Source organism: Tenrec ecaudatus, chromosome 6 (assembly GCF_050624435.1).
Source record: "Tenrec ecaudatus isolate mTenEca1 chromosome 6, mTenEca1.hap1, whole genome shotgun sequence".
In the NCBI taxonomy this organism is placed as follows: Eukaryota; Metazoa; Chordata; class Mammalia; order Afrosoricida; family Tenrecidae; genus Tenrec; species Tenrec ecaudatus.
The window spans coordinates 32,969,551-32,986,644 of NC_134535.1; the positions used below are offsets into that span (position 1 = coordinate 32,969,551).

General features: G+C 46.7%; 1 protein-coding gene across 1 annotated transcript in view; it reads right to left on the bottom strand.

Moving 5' to 3' along the window:
• PLXNC1 (plexin C1) overlaps positions 1–17,094 on the bottom strand; it is a 203,715-nt gene that overhangs the window by 121,382 nt on the left and 65,239 nt on the right. Inside the window, exon 5 of the mRNA XM_075551175.1 lies at positions 5,625–5,739. Within this exon, the coding sequence (XP_075407290.1) occupies positions 5,625–5,739 (115 nt within the window). The remainder of the gene's footprint in view (positions 1–5,624; positions 5,740–17,094) is intronic.

Consider the following 17,094-nt stretch of genomic DNA (forward strand, 5'->3'; position numbering starts at 1 on the left):
AATACTTTTATTTCCATTCATTTTCTGGTTTTATTAGTATAAATCATTATTACTGAATAACAATATGTCAAGACATGTATGAAAACATACACAGGAACTCCAAAAAGACCTTGGAAAATGAAGTTAAAAGATAATATAATTTTCCCACAAAGTTTTTTAAGTCTCCTAGCTTATAGTATTACATTAAGCAGAAATTGGATGGCACCCATCCTTTTGTCAGTCTAAGTAAGGTTTTCTTTTTTCCCATGATTTAACTTGTCTCTGCTTTTTTCTCTCTACCACATCAGTCATTGACGCCCAACTCCACCAGAAGAACCCACGTTTATCATCTTTCCATGGAAAATGAAGTTGGCTGCCCCCTGAAAGGCTGGAGTCTGTCGAGACACATCTTGGGAGAAAGGCAATCTACTTCTGAAAAATCAGCCACTGCAATCCTTCTGGAGAACTGTTCTACTCTGACGCTCACATGGGCACCATGAGTCAGTCAACTCAATGGGGACTAGTTAGAAAGGTCCTGGAATGGTAGCTAGTTAACTGCTGGGCAGTTAGTGAGTTCCATTTCAACTGAATTGACAGATGGAATTGGGGGGGAAATACAGACAGCTCTCTTTGTAGGTCAAAGTCAGATATTATTTACATAGAACTTGAACTTTCAAGTTAAGTCTAAGATAGCTATATAGGTGGAAATATTCTTTTTGCTTTGTTTTAAATGATTTTATTAGGGGCTTTTACAGCTCTTAGTACAATCCATACATCCTTCCAAGTGTCAAGCACATTTGTACATACGTATGTTGCCATCATCATTTTCAAAACATTTTCTTCCTACTTGAGCCCTTGATATCAGCTCATTTCCTGCCTCCCTCTCTCATAAGCCCTTGATAGTTTATATATCTTTTTTACCCTATGTCTTACACCGACTGCTGTCTCCCTTCATACACTTTTCTGTTGTCCATCCCCCTAGGAAGGGGTTGTATGTAGATCATTGTGATTGGTTCTCTCTTTATCCCCACATCCTCTCCTTCCCCTCTTGGTATCCCTATTCTCATTATTGGTCCCGAGGGGTTTATCTGTCTGGATTCCCTATGTTTCCAGCTCTGATCTGTACCAGTGCACATGCTCTGGTCTAGCCAGATTTTTAAGGTAGAATTGAGGTTATGATAATGGAGGGGGGGCAGGGGAGGAAACATTAAAGAACTAGAGGATAGTTGTATGTTTCCTGGGTGCTATCCTGCACCCTGACTGGCTCATCTCTTCTTTGTGACCCTTCTCTAAGGGAATGTCCAATTGTCTACAGATAGGCTTTGGGTCTCCACTCCAATGCCCACCCTCCCACCCCATTCACATAGATAGGATTTTTGTTCTGGGTCTTTGATGCCTGATACCTGCCAGATATCGTTATCAACATAATTAAAATGATACATCTAAAGGTGGTTTCAGAGAATAGCTTTAACCAATGACTACATTTGTCTCTCTTTATTCTTTAGTGTGATGGTGAGTTAGAAAGGCAATGTGATGGGTTGTTTGGGAAAGATTGTTAGGGAATTAGGGTGAAGAATGAGACCCAGGATGATGAAGAAAGAATTAGTGGTTGTTTAAGAGGTAAATGTTTTTGGAAAGTTCCCGAATAGATATTCTACTTAGTAAAATAAAGGGTTCTCACAAAAGAGAAAGACCCTCAGTTAGATGGGTTGATACCATGGCTGCCATGGGCCCAAACACAGGAACTGTCATGAGGATGTTGTAGAACCAGGCAGTATTTTGTTCTGTTACACATAGATTCACTATATGTCAGAAGCAACTTAATAGGCACCTAATAATAACAGAATCAAAATAAATCGTGCTTAATTTATGGGGGCAATAGTGTTTCAGGGGTAGAACTCTTGCCTTTCAAGAGAGAGCCTAAAAGACCAAAGAAAAATCGATATACTTGAATTACGGCGTTAACAAAGAGTATTGCCACTGCCCCAGTCTTGGAAGAGGTACAGCCAGAATGCTCCCGGGGAAACTTTGTGTCCTGTATTTTGGACAAGTTACCAGGCAGGCCCAGTGTTTGGAGAAGGACATTGTGCTTGGGAAAGTGGTGGGCCAGCAAAAGAGAAAGGGCCTCATTGAGATGGACTGACACAGTGGCTAAAACAATGGGCTCCAACAAGGAAACCATCGTAAGGATGCCATCGGACCAGGTGGCATTTCCTTCTGTTGTACACAGAGTTGCAATGAGTCAGAACCAATTCACCTGTACCAAACAACAACAACAACAACAACAAATGTGAGAGACACCGCTGAATTCCCAGCCAGTGCTCTTCCTAAGCAGCTATTCCCCATCTGTCAGTGGAGGGCTGTGTGTTCTGATACTGAACAGGTTTCAGTGGAGCTTCCAGACTAAGAAGGACTAGTGTAGTCTGGCAGTCTACTTCCAACAATCAGTCAATGGGAACCCTATGGATCAGAATGGTCCGATCTTCAACCAAATATGGACCAGGCAAAGTTTCAGTCTGAACCCATAGGTAGTTAAGCAACTTGCATAAAGAGCACTTTTAATTTCATGATCAAGTTCCTCTCCCCTCCCCCCACCATGATTAGCTGAAGAATTACTCCTAAAATTTTACAAGGATCAAAACCCCAACCAACCAACCAACACAAACTTGCATAGGCTCAAGGCGCTGTGCAGAGTGCTCGGTATGCTTGAGAATGGAGGTGGGGTCACTCATTCTCCATTAGCGTGCAAGCACCCATTTTTCAGACTGACAGGAGCAATGAAAGCTAGGCCATGCCTCTGCTTGGCCGCCTAAGCCTCTTTGCCCCCAAACCTGTTTGCTCTTGATTCAGAGTTGGTAGATACAGGGCTTTAGAGATCTCCCTGCTCCTCCACTCCCCGCCACTCCCCCACCCCCACCCCAGGGAGTCCACAGGAACAACAGCCCAAATAACTTTAAACTTGGTGAGTTCTGATCGGTTATGACTTGAAAACTTGATTCTTTTATTATTTATCACTCATTAAATTCTCTGGCTCCCCTTTATTAAATGTTAAATCATCCTAAGTGGTATGCTTCTTGCTTTTTGAAATGGCAAAGTGTGAGGGGAAAAGAGAAAGTGGTCCATTTCCTTGTTAATGTGGCATTCAAATAAAACCCAGCCAGCTCAAGAGGCGGGTCAGCTGGCTACTGATGGGGATCTGTACACGTATTCATAACACAAGAGCCATCATCAGGGAGAAAGTGTCCCTTTACAGCACAGGGCTGCCCAAGCAGGAGCCCCACTTGCCTGTCTGGCCTGGCTGATTAGGGTCTCAGAAAATGCTCGAATAGGCTCATTGTTCCGTTTTCTCATCCAGTGACAAGGCTGCTGTGCAACCCATGGAGGTGCCAACGCCAATGCAGGTGCCCCACTGGCTTTCCAAATGACCCCAACTACAATCGTCACCGGCCGCGTTGCTTCTGTAGCAACATGACATGAAGTCCGGTTTATCGAAGGGTTGATGAGAGAAGCACGAAGAAAATTAGCAGACCAGGAAAGAAATTGTTTTTAGCACAACCTTTTGCCATTGAGTCCGTTCTAACTTCTGCTGGCCCATGTGTGTCAGAGTAGAACTGTGCTCCCCGGGTTGGCAATGGCTGATCTTTGAAAAGGAGGCCACTGACCTTTCTTCAAGGCACTTCTGAGCCGGCTTGCACTCTCCCGCTTTCTGTTAGCAGCCAAGGGCATGACTCATTTGTATCACTTAGGGCATTGTCAGGGTGAGGGGGTCTCCAACACACTCACGGGTCCTCAGAAGCGGCTTTGCAATTGTGGAAAATATTAAAGACAGACAGACAGATAGCGGGGCACGGGGCATCTTCATCTCATGTCAGGACTGAGAGAGAGAATGCAGTTCCCAGTGGGTATATAGAGCGGGCTTACACATCTCTTTCATAAGGCGTGCACATCATACATCTAACATGTTACAGAGTCCATGGGGGATAACTCATAAGAGGGTAGCATAAAAAACCAGCAATGAACTGAGTCATTGTTTTGACCTAGCACTATTGACCTCAAACCCCTCCGAGCCCTCCCCAGGGGTAGGTAGCTCTCTCTGATCATTGCCAGCAAGTGATGTCAAAACTGAGTCTGCTACATTTTACAGTGGGTTGGCTATGGAGCCTGATTGCTTTTATCTACAGATAACCTATAAGCATTGTGAAGTAGCCAGATTCATCTTATATGATATGGTAGTTCCCCTATGACAGTTCTTTTATTGGGGTTGGGGGTGGGACTGTGTTCAGTCGTGAGACTGTATATTAAGATTTATTTATCTCTCATAACCGTGAGAGTCTTCTACCACCAGAGTCAGCTCTCCCATAACTAGGAGCACGGATGACTTAGCTGTGCGACATTCTCATCCAGTCCCTCAGTTTACCACAGGGCAGCAGGATTAGAGGAAGGCTTAATAACAATATGCAGATGGCACAACCTCATTTGCTGAGAGTGAGGAGGACTCAAAGCACTTGCTGATGAAGCTCCAGGATTGCAGCCTTCGGTGTGGATTACAATTTAATAGAATGATCAAAATTCTCACAACTGGACCAGGGGGCCAGGCTATGATGAATGGAGAAACATTGACTTGTCAAGGACCTTGTCTGGCTCGGGTCCACTATCAGTGCTCACCGAAGCAGCCATCAAGAGATCAAAAGATGGGCTGCCTTGGGTAAATCTGCCGCACAAGACCTCTTTAAAGTGTTGAAAAGCAGGGAAGTTACTTTGAGGACGAAGGTGCACCTGACCCAAGCCATGGTATTTTCAATGGCCTCCTATGCGTGTGAAAGTTGGACACTGAGTAAGGAAGACCAAAGAAGAATTGATGCGTCGGAGTTATGGTGCTGGCAGAGAATGCCGAGAGTGCCACGGACTGCCAAAGGAACCAGCACATCTGTCTTGGAAGAAGGGCAGCCAGAATGCTCCTTAGAGGCAAAGATGGTGAGACGTCATCTCACCATACATGTTGTCAGGAGAGACCAGTTCCTCAAAAAGGAAACCATGCTCAGTAAAGTAGACGGGCTGCAAAAAAGAGGAAGACCTCGACACTACGGATTGACGCAGTGGCTGTAACAGTGGGCTCAAACATAAGAACAATTGTAAGGACAGAGCAGAGCCAGGGAATGTTTCCTTCCGCTGTACATTTGGTCACTGTGAGTCAGAATCAACTCAACGGCACCTAACACCTTCACCGCTACCACTGAGGGACTCCCACATTAGGAAAAAGAGACATAAAACAAAACAAAACGATACAGCTGTGCCAGATTTAAGGAATCTTGTTGACTAAATCTGAATTTAAATATAGATAGATATATTTACTACATTAAAAATCCATCTTTGCTTTAAATTCAAAGATCAATCATCAGATTGAGCAACTCCATCAGATGAGCAACTCCAGAGGGCAGGCCCAGATCCCCAGCACCTTGTAGAGTGCCCGGTACCTGATAGGCATGCAGTAGTTATTGGCTAAATAAAAACACTCCTGTAACTGAGCTGATTTGGTGGTAAACAGATACTTCACACCCAGGAGTAAGTAAACAAGTAAGTTAGCATCAGATGGTCAAAATGAAACAATATATTACAGACTGACAGAATATCCTCATCCCACTTACCTCCATTTTACTTTTTCGAATCATCTGAATTTTAGGGCACTGTTCAGCTTCAAATGACAAATCCATCCAGTTTCCTGAGTTATTGGAACGGCCACACTCTCCTTGAAAAGTGCACCTACAGACAAGACGAAACAGCACCCTGAACACGTTGAAACATTCTGACGCTCGCTCGAGCGAGAATAGGAACATGATGTTAAAACCATGAAAAGCAACACACACAAAAACCCAGCAGTGTTTTTCCCCATCATGTCGACGAGCAGAGAGCACATGTAGACAACACGTTGAACTTCGACTCCTGAGCCATCTTTCAAGATGTTAGCCAAATACATCCAAATCACAGCCTCTTAGGGGGTCTGAAGTAAAGGGCTTCCTTCTAGAAAAGCCTAGCAAAGAACTGGAAAAGACTTGCATGTTGCAGAAATTTCAGGTTTGCAATTCCGTCTCAGAATAACAGCTTATCACACAATTGTTTACACATATCAAAGAGCTACTATTCTGCGCTTTCAGCATGATGATTAAATAAAAATAATTCAAGGGCAAAGACCGCTCCCAAATTTGATAAGACATTCTGTAACCATCTGCTAACTAACGTTTATTTACACCGCCACCAAATTATATCAACAGATAAGGGCGAAACACTTTTCAGGGACATGTTCCCAAGTCAGGGAGGACAGAGGGTGGCCCCAAACAAGTCTTACACGGTGGCCAGGGCCAAGCCCTTGGAGAGCGAGTGCAGGAACAGAGTGGTGAGATCACTGGCTTGCTTGGTATTAGAGCCACCCCCGGTCAACTGGCTTGAGAACCCTTGCCTCGCCAGACGGGTCCTCCCCCCAACAAGAACTGCAGTGAAGTTCCACAATCATTTTCCTGTAGGCGGGACTCTGGAGACATTCGGGAGCAGTCTGCAAAAGGAACAAGGCATCTCGGGTGTTTCTCTCTCCTCCAAGGCTAAGGCTGCACTGGAGGGGTCGGGGAGAACCGGTGACAAGAGAATTTTAAAAGGAAACTGAAAAGCCGTGAATCATGAAATTGAAAACACAACCAGATGACGACCACATTCAGATGTGGGGACTCCCTGAGGGGATCTGAGAGGAATGAACTCTGGGTCCACACAGTGTATTCAACTTCACAGGGGGTTTTCTTTCTCCTTCCTCTTATCTCTCACTTAAAAAAAGAAAGAAAGAAAAATTAAGTCTGAGAAAGGCAGGGCCCCATTTGACTTTGAGGTCTGTGCTCATTTAAAGATTGGCAAAAACAGAGCAGGAAGCCAGCGAGGTCCATTGGCCATCACCCCTTCCCTCACACTTGAGGATGTCACTACATGCTGGCATTGAGGGGACTCTGTTGTGGCTGCAATCCCTGACACCTGTGTCTCTTCCTTCTCCAACAGACTAACCAGGAAGAAATTTTCACCGGCAATTCCCCAAAGCCATAAATTCATCTGACCCTTGATGGCTAGCTCGTCCGTCACGGACATTAAGTTCAAATTAAAACCGCCTCTCAATGTCAGGGAGGATTTGCAATGGCGGGACCGGGCTGCTGGCTGGAAAAGACAGAGGAACGAGGCTGCTTCCTTATTTTGTATCTGCGACAGATTCGGGCTGTCAAAATTCGACCTGCCACTCATGGGCACTGTGGTTTGGTGCAGGCACTTCCTCTATTAGAAGAAGAGAGAGCAATCCAGTTCAACCGAGACTGGAGGACAAAGACTTTTGTAGGCTCTACGGCTGCCTGGGAGTCAGGGCATGAGGCTGCCAAAAAAGCAAGTGTAAACTAGTTCATACAAACAGTGCTACAATTTGCCAATTTGTAGTCAGAAACCAGTAGCACCGCCGCCGAGTTATCACTCCCTTTCTGAACTCCTATAGCCTTTCTTGTTGCAGCCACACATTTTGGTATTTAATCATATGCTGCCTTGAATTACAACTTAACTGTTTCATATGTCTCTGTCATTTCTCCCCAAGTAAGCTCCAAGCTCCTCAGAGGAAGAGAGAACGCCTTTAATATTTCTTCAGCAAATCCCTCCGTGTCTGGCAGCATGATATGCAAATAGTAGGGTTTCAGTAAACATTTTTGAATGGGATGGATGAAATATGAAATCTCTATAGGTCCTTTCTGTTGTACTTTTTCTTGCTAGGGTTACTGATGTCTGATTCCACCTGGTAGTATAGTCCATGGTGGTACAAACAGTTAAGCGCTCAATGGCGACTTAAGTGGGCTGTTCAAACCACGCACAGCCCCCCTTGAAAGCTAAGTCTACTGATTTGCTTCCCAAAGGCCCCCGGTTGGAAACCCCAGGGGCGCAGTTCTCTGGGCTGGGGTCCCCACGATTTGGAATCCCCAGAGCGGTAACAGACCTGATAGTAAAGAGGCTATTTTTAACATCAGTTGAAAGTTGGGATCTGAGCCAGAGAAGGATCACATTAGAAGTTGAGTTTTTCAGTTTATCATCTGGGCGGGGGATTGGGGATAGAGTCGGGGAGTGGAGTGAGGAGAGAAAAGAAAAATAAAACACACACACACACACACACACACACACACCCCGAATCTTTCATATCTTATTTTGCATCAGGACAAATGAAACCTATTCATGGTCAGGAGCTAAACATAAATTCCTTGTTCTATAAAACACCTCTGAATTTCTGGACTACTCCTGGCTTCTCACTAGTAAAAAAAAATTGAAGATAAATAAATAAAAACCCATAAACCATGGCACCAAGTATGTATAACCAGATGGCCGACTAACAACAGTATCTTATTACTTCTCAAATATTGCAGATTATAAAATCTTCATGACAGCACACTGCCCACACACTCACATCTCTTAAAGATGAGGAAAACATCTTATAGCTCCCACATTTGAGCAAACATTTCCAGCTAGATCGAAATGAATCATTGGAAAGCTATCACTCTTCTCTTTGGACATCAAGAGCGGCATCAGTCGAGAATGCTGAAGTCCGGGCCCGAGTGAAAGGCGGGCCTGGCGGAGCTGGTGGCGTTGAATCCCAAGTGGGGCATCTTCAGGCTGGTTTCTTAGCTGGCTTCATTTCAAATTTCTTCAGACCACAGAGAAGAGGACAATTGGGTCCGGAGGGGAATAAGCGCATTCTGGAGAAAATGGCAGTCATGCATTTGCTTTCCCTACATTGTGTTACTTCTCCTGCCTCCTCCTCCCCCCGCGAGGTTTGTTAATTGTTCCGGTTCGATCACATGCTCACGAGATAAGGCTGATACCTCTTTGTAAATCAGAAAATAGAACCTGCTCAAATGCAAAGAAAATTGCCTGAAGGAAAACAAAAGAAAACAAAACACCCCACAGCAACAAATAAAAATTCAAAGATGTAATGGAAACAAAAAAACTTTCCTTAGGTGAAAAATACCGAATGTGGAAACAGGTGGCTGAGACGATTTCAGAAGGCTTGTCCTTGCTCTTATCAGTTTGCTATAATAAGAGTCCAATGTAGCCACTCAACTGCATCCATAAGTAGGCCACCCTCCTCTCTCCTCCTGCCGTATACCACCTATCCCACCAGTCACACCCCAGAAAGGCATTCTAAACCCACCACAGCCACAACTCACAAACAGGATTCCACAAACCTGTTTCCACGCTGGCTCTTTACAATTCAGACGGCATTTTCACCCAGTAGGTTTCTGTCCCTGGCTTTCATGGAAACCTCGGTCACCCATAACATACCTGAAGCATGACTTCACTTCCCACTGGCATGCATGGGACCGTGGCTCAGTGCCAGGCTCTGCCTGAGGGTTAATAGTTGGGTTTTGACCGTTAGTCCCCACAACCACCCTGAGGCAGGAAGTTCATCCTGCTCTGCAGAGGATGAAACAACAGGGCCCAGAGAAAGACAAGACGCTGCCGTGCAGTTGGTAAATGGCAGAAGTCTGGCTTCAGAGTTGAGTGTCCTATGGGCCCTAACCACAATTTAACAGGGTGGTCAAATGCAAAGGCATTCGGGGTTCCTCTGGTCTTCCTGGGGCCTCAAAGAGATTGGAAGGTGGGGCTGGGCCAGCACAAGGGGGCCAGGCATGCGGGCCCCAAGAACAGGGAGGAGAGAAGGGAAGAGTTTCTAGGATGAGAAGGGTAGCAAGGATTTGGAAAGGAAACAAAGGGGAATCTGAGCGGTGTCCAGCTCTCATCTATCGCTACTCATGGGCCGGCTAATCTCCAAGTCAGCAGTTCGAAACCATCAGCTGGTCCTCGTGGAAACCGGCAGGGGCAGTTCTACTCTGTCCTCTAGGGTCACTATGAGTCAGAATCGAGTCAATGGCAGTGAGATTTTTGGAAGCGAGAGTTGAGATTCCTCCCTGACTCCCACCTTATGGCAGTCCAAACGTTTGCTGGCAAACCATCTGCTTGTAATATGGGAAGCATCGACACCCCCCCCATAAATAACATTATAAAAGGTGATTGCGTTCCCAGGTTACCTCATAAAATCCATTTAGCCATAATGTAACTCTGATACCATATATTTGCAATAAGAGAGAGGAGCAGGAACAATGAAATTGCAGCCATTTGCATGATAGCGGTTTTTCCTCTTCTTTACTTATTTGCGTTTCTGCTCAGCTGGTAGTCTGGGAACAGTGCCCAGCTGAATCGACTTTTAAATTTATTATTACAGTATTGTATTTATACAGTATTCCTATTTTTTAAAAAAATGGACATGGTCTAAATTATTCATTGTTTTTATGCCAACCTAAAGAACAGGGAGTCCAACCTCAGAAAAGAGAGTGAAGTTTCCAGGCAGTGAAATAAATGCCCAGGGGCTGGGCTGGAGACCTTGAGCATCTGACTCTATTAGACTAGAGTCGCTCAGTGAAAATTTACCACTTACTCAACCTTGAAATAGAAACTCCGAACTCAGAAAGGTAGCTTCTACTTCCTGCCACTCGAATTTCATCAGCATCCTCTGATCTAATTGCTCACGAAGAACAGACAGTCCCTGAAGGAATCTGATAACTAAATATCGGGTAATTGGCTTCAATGTGGGGGTTAGTGTGACCTACACTCAAGATGCTATGCTGATATAATATCAGAAAACTTTTCACAGGGAAGCGATCCCGCCTCACTCCTGAGGAACAGGAGACTGTGTACATGCTGAGAGAGGGTTTTGCCCCAAGAGCATACCAAGGTCTTTGGCAACTCATAAAAGGCCCAGAGACAGATGTCTGAATGGGTGGGAAAGGAGAGGAGCCCAGAGAAGGGGCCAGGTGGCTTCCAACATCAGGGGACTTTCATAACAACTGCCCATCCACAAGATAAAGGAACCGAACTCTACTGAGTAGACAAGAATAGGAAGTTACACTGGCAAACTGAACTTTCCATCAAAGGCCCACAGCGTCAGGTGAGGGCTAAATGCCAGACCAAAATAACCTGCTGGGAAAGCAGAAACATTGGACCTTCATCACTGGAGTGGAAAGTCAATCAACATGATGGAATTATGCTAATAACAGACAATTTGGGAGTTGGATTTTCTTTGCTTGATTTTTAAGCTGAAACACTTTATGTGCCAGGCAGTGTTCTTCCACATGATTTAATCTGGTTCTCCTTCACAGCAAGGCCATGAAATAGGTACAATCGTTGTTTGAACCTTACAAAGGGGGGGAACTGAGGCACAGATGGCTCCTACTGCATTCCTGAGGTCTAGCACTTTAATAACTCCCTGGAGGAGCTGATATCTAGCTGCAGGTTGTCTGGCTGTACATCTCCGTGGGCTTAGACCTTAGATTGCCTCTCACCAGAGGTCACCTCCCTCCCGACATCTCAGCCTTCTTCAAGCGGAGTTCTGATCCCGCCACTCCCCGACTCAATCTTTAATAACTCTGACTTCATCTACACCCAACTCCTCTGCCTACGAAGTCTTTTCAAGACCTGGAACCTACAACACACACTTGCAGGCTCATCTTGTTTCCCCGATACTTTGTGATGTAGCTCTCGGCTTCCTTTCCAAACAGGTGGCCACATTGTCCATATTAATCCAGACAGCCGGCGTCAATAATCCCACATCCCTGATGTGTACAGAGAGCCTGCTAGGGGGCAAGCATTTCAGAAACACTTGTGATGCACACATACCAGGCTGTTCCTACTGCCCAGGGTGCCCTACGACCGTTAGCACCTGATGCAACGGGAAACCTTTTTCAAGGGCTGGTTCCATGACGTCTGTTCAGTCTCCAGAGAAACATGGTCCTCCTTCTTCCTCGGGGGCTCCATAGCAACGTGCACACGTTTCTCTAACCAGACATTAAATCTCAGGGGAGAAAGCCCATTCCATTCACCTTGCCACCTCTAAGGCTTAGCACTGTACCTGGTATTCACAATACAAATTCTAGTAGAGAGCTCACCGTGTACACCAAACACTGCGCTAGGCCCCGGGGAGACATCGATGTCCAAGCCAGTGTTACGGTTCTTCTCGTTAAACATTCCAGAGAGGCCCGCAAAGTCAAAACAAACAAGTAGACAATCATTCAAAAATAATTCTACATTGAGGTAAGTGTTCGGCAGAAATCAAAGGCACAGGACGGCGAGATTCACTTTAGAGACATGCTGGTCAAACACATTTCCTCTTTGAGTTCAAGGACGAGAAGGATCTCACCATGTCAAGATCTGTGGGGAGCGCATTCCAGGCAGAGGGAACAGCATGAGCAAAGATCTCCTCAGGGGTTCCTCAAACTACCGCCTGCGGGCCACATGAGGCCGGTGGAGGACATTTATCCTGCCTGGTGGGTATTTTTACCCCATTTGGTTTTTTTTTTTATTTCAAAATAAGATATGTGCAGTGTGCATAGGAATTTGTTCATAGTTTATTTTTTTAAAACTATATTCTGGCCTTCCAATGGGACTGAGGGACAGTGAACTGGTCCCTTGTTTAAAAAGTTTCAGGACCCCTGTTTTAGAGCTTCGTTTCTATGGGGAATTGATTTAAGCTCAGCATGGCTAGAACGTAGCAAAAAGAAGGGGAGGTAGGCGGGTCACTTATAAACTGGTGACCTGGTGGAACCTGTGGGACCTCTCTGTGTCTTAGTTCTACATTGTCAGGATCATAGATCATCATAAAGTTAGGGCAATGAGCTTCTAATGAGAGTGTTTCTAATAAGACCTCAGTACATATTAGACGTGGCTATTATACTTATCATGACACCTTTAAACGGAAAGGTGAATTCTGGCACGAATCTGGAGGACCTGGGCCAAACAACTGCACAATGGTAGGGATGAGACCAGGCCTTCAGCAATAAAGTGAACCAGTCTGCCCATCTGCATGCCTCACACACACACCAGGCCAACACCCAGCTTGCCTTTTCAATCCGAGACAGACAAGCTTCTTTGAAGCTTCTCAATACACCCCTCCTTCCCACCCAAGACTGAAGGGTTCTTTGAGGTCTCCGTACGCCTCGAGCACCAGCTTCCAGCTGGCTTTCCACGGTGCATTGAAATGATTTGTTCGGTGCCTGCTTCCCACACGAACCTACGAGCTTCTCCAGGGCAGAACCCATTCATCCTGGCTTCCCCAGGGCCTAGTACGGGGGCCAGGCCCACGGCTGGGCTTCAACAAAAGCTAGCCGAATTGAATTAAGAATTAAATTTTAAAGTGACTTAAATTCTGGTCTATGTCTCCATGATACCAATGTCAGTTGTTTCATTGATTTTTGTTCCCTGGGTTGGCCAGCGGTAACTGACGTGGTGGAAAACCAGCCTTTGTCTTGAGACGTGGAGCGATTTCACACTGCAGATCGAAACGCTCCCACAAAGGGGACTGGTGGCCCACACCCGGTGTGGCTCTTTCGTGGGGGGTGACTGTACCAGAAGTTGGAGTCTTTATTTCCAAATGCAAAACCTAAACCAAAGAACTTGGGAGAGGTCGTATGTGTTTTTGTTGTTGTTGTTTGTTTGATTTGACAGGTAGCCCCAGGGGGGCAATAAGAAAAGGATGTCTCTTGAGTCAGAAAGGATCCCACACACATCCTCTGTAATTGGGGATACTCTCCTTCATCTTTCTGGGCCTCCATGCCCCTCCAGGGAACAGGCGGCAGTGATCTGGGGACCCAGCCCCCGGGGGAGTGAGGTGCAAAGCCACGCATGGCAGAGGGGCAATGGTGTGCTCTCAATATGACGACGATACAGAACAGGCGTGCTGTGCTCAGAGTGGAATATCACTCAAGCAGGAAGCGGAGGCTGGGAAGAAGGCTCCCCGGAAGACCTGAACGTTGGGTTTGGATATTGAGGAGCTGCTGGGAACAGGGCACTCATACCAGGTCACAAAGGCAAGTGAAAACATTGGGGGAATTTTTAAAAAGCCAATCAATACATCCTTACGAAAAGTGCACTCCGGCAGAGATAAGGTCACTCCAAAAATAAATAAATAAATAGATCTATTCCATTAAAACATGTATTTACTAAAAGGGGTGTTCCTAATGGTGCTGTTCGAAGCCAGAGAGCATCACTGAGAGAGAGGGTGCTGAGAAGCACTTTGGACGCCGAGGCCTGAGGACCCCAGTTCTGGCTCTCCCAAACGAAAACTGGCTTCTTAGCCAGGTGAACCTTCTCCTGAGACCACGCTTGCCAAACGTCTGGGATACCAAGGCTGCACCCCGAATAGTTTCATCCCCTTTCCACCTTTTGCTTTGAGAAAAGTGGGATTTCTTCACAGCTCCCCCAAACAGCTGTTAAGGAGAAGAAGAGCTGGGGGGAGGGGGCCACCCAAGACCCTTCTTCAACATCAGAAGGTTCGCAAACGCAGCCTTCTCGCTAACTGGCCCAGCCCCTGCCTGGGCAATTCACTCATACCCTCAGGCCCAAATAACAAAATCCTCTGGGCTCCCCACCGCGTCCACTGCACAGACACGTGTCCTCCTTGCTTCTACACAATTAGCTGGCACAATGGGGTCTTCACACAGGAAGGAGGGGCACCTCCAGATCCCATTACTATCATTACCGCTGTCATTAGAGGCCCACTGGACCGGAAAGGAACATGGCTGCCCAGGGACGCTGAGATCTGCACTCGCTCAAACTCGGGGTCTGCACAAGGACAAAGCCCAGGATGGGACAGGACCGGAGCAGCGTTACGATGGCCTTCTGTCCCCAAGGTCACCGTGTCTCTTAGGTCTCAGACCCCTGGGGAGGCCTTTCATGACCACCTATTTAAAAAGGTAGCGCATCACCAGCATCACCAGCACTCCCCCAGCGCCGCGCTGGTTCGGTGTTCTTCACAACAGCAATCGCAGCTGACGTGCTCGCCTTGCCCTTGGAGCAGGGGTTCTCCACCGTCCTCATGCCGCCACCCTTTCATGCAGTTCCTTGGGTTGTGTGACCCCCAACCATAACATTACTTTCACTGCCACTTCATCACGGTCATTTTGCTACTGTTATGAATCAGGCGACCCCTGTGAAAGGGTCCTTCGACCCCCAAAGATGTCGCGACCCACAGGTTGAGAACCGCTGCCTTCGAGATTTTTGCATTATCAGCTTGCTTCACTTTCGACTGTCTGTTCACTGCCCAGAGTCCTGGGGGTGTAATGGTTACGAGATGGGCTGTGATCGGAGTGGTCCGCAGTTCAAAACCACCGGCAGCTTCTCAGGAGAAAGACCAGGCTTTCTACTCCGGTACACAGTTCAGTTACAGTCTCAGAAACCCACAGGGGTTGGGGGATCGCTGTGAGTCGGCATTGACTTGATGGCAGTGTGCTTGGTTAGGTTTTTGTGTTTACCACCAGGGCTCAGAACTGGGTCGGCCACATACCTTTGCTGTCCTTAGTTGCCGAGGATTTGGTCTTGAGTCAACCCTATGATCAGTGGTTGACCAGATCTTTGTGATACGGTTTTCACTGGCTGATTGTCAGAAGTAGATCACCAGGCCTTTCTTCCTCTTTTCCTTTGGCCTGAAAGCACCGCTGGAACCATTTCAGTATCATCTCAACATGCAAGGCTCCACTGACAGGCATGAGGCACATAGGCCAAAACATGAACCCAAGTCTTCCACATGGGAGGCAGCGTTTCTACTACTAAGCCAATGCGTGTCCTCTTAACAGCTACTAGATCGCCGATAAATAAGTGATGCACGAGCCGATCAATACCTAAGCTTTTAAAGTAGCAATTTCTATAAGTCAGGCCGGCCTGGGTTCCATCGCCTTTTTGAAGATTATGAGTCATCCACAAAGGGTCCATTTGGGCCACGTGCTCCAGGCTCTCTTCCTTTCCTCCCCTTGCCCCGAGAGATAATGTCTCCTTCCAGCTTCTCTTCCCTGTCACGGGAGAGGGGCTTGGGAGTAAGGGCTACGCCTAGATCTGGATCCTGATTCAGCTACTGACTTGTGCTACCTGTGGCAGACAGAGTAACGGTCCCCCAAAGATGTTCACATCTTAATCCTCAGGACCTATGAACAGGCTCGCTTACAAGGCAAATGGGACTTCTCAGGTTTGATTAAGTTAAAGCTCTTGATCCTGGATTATCCAGCTCGGTCCACTGTCATCCTAAGGGTTCTTTTAAGTGAAAAAGAGAACGAGCGTCGGAGTCCATGGGAGCTGGAGAGGTGACACTGTTGGCTTTGAGCTGGAGGAAGGGGTCATGGACCAAGGATGACGGGCAAGAAGCTGGGGAAGGCAAGAAGCAATGCAAACCAAAACAAGCAAAGCCCCACACAATGGATTCTCCCACCGAGCCTCCGGGAACACACATTCTGATTTTCGATTGGTGAGACCCATTTCAGACGTCAGACTTCCAGGATTGGAAGATGGTCAGTTTATGTTGCTTCAAGCCACTGAGTTTGTGGGAATTTATCAGAGCAGAGCGGCGATAGGAGTGTAACGGATAAACTGAACCTGTCGTCTTATCAGTGAAGTTGAGACTGTAGTCATGCTGACTCCACAGGGTCCCAGGAGACCAGTGGGAATGGCATGGAATGTGCGGGACATCATGTCTGGAGTGTGGTGAGCATATTCCTAGCCATCCGTGCAGACCTTGGCCTGGGGTCAAGGCAGGCTTCCAGGGGGAGAAGGCTAGACCTATGCGCAGAAGGGTGAGTGCACACACCCTGCTGGATCCCTCTGTTGGAAATCCCTAAGGGGCCTGCATATTGTCCCTGCCCCACCCCCAGCACACACACACACACACACACACACACACACACACACACACACACTGCAATGCACTGGTAAATCTGCCACACAAGACCTCTTTCAAGTGTTACAAGAGCAACGACATTATTTTGAGGACTAAGGTGCATGTGCCCAAGCCATGGCATTTTCAATTCCCTCATATGCATGTGAAAGTTGGACCTTGAATAAAGAAGACTGAAGACGTGTTTGAATTATGGTGCTGGAGAAGAATACTGAGAACACCGCCAAAAGAGCCAACACATCTGTCTTGGAAGAAGTCCAGCCAGAAGGCCGGAGAAGCAAGGATGGTGAGACCTTGTCTCCTGTCATGTGGACATGTTGTCAGGAGAGGCCAGTCCCCAGAGAAGG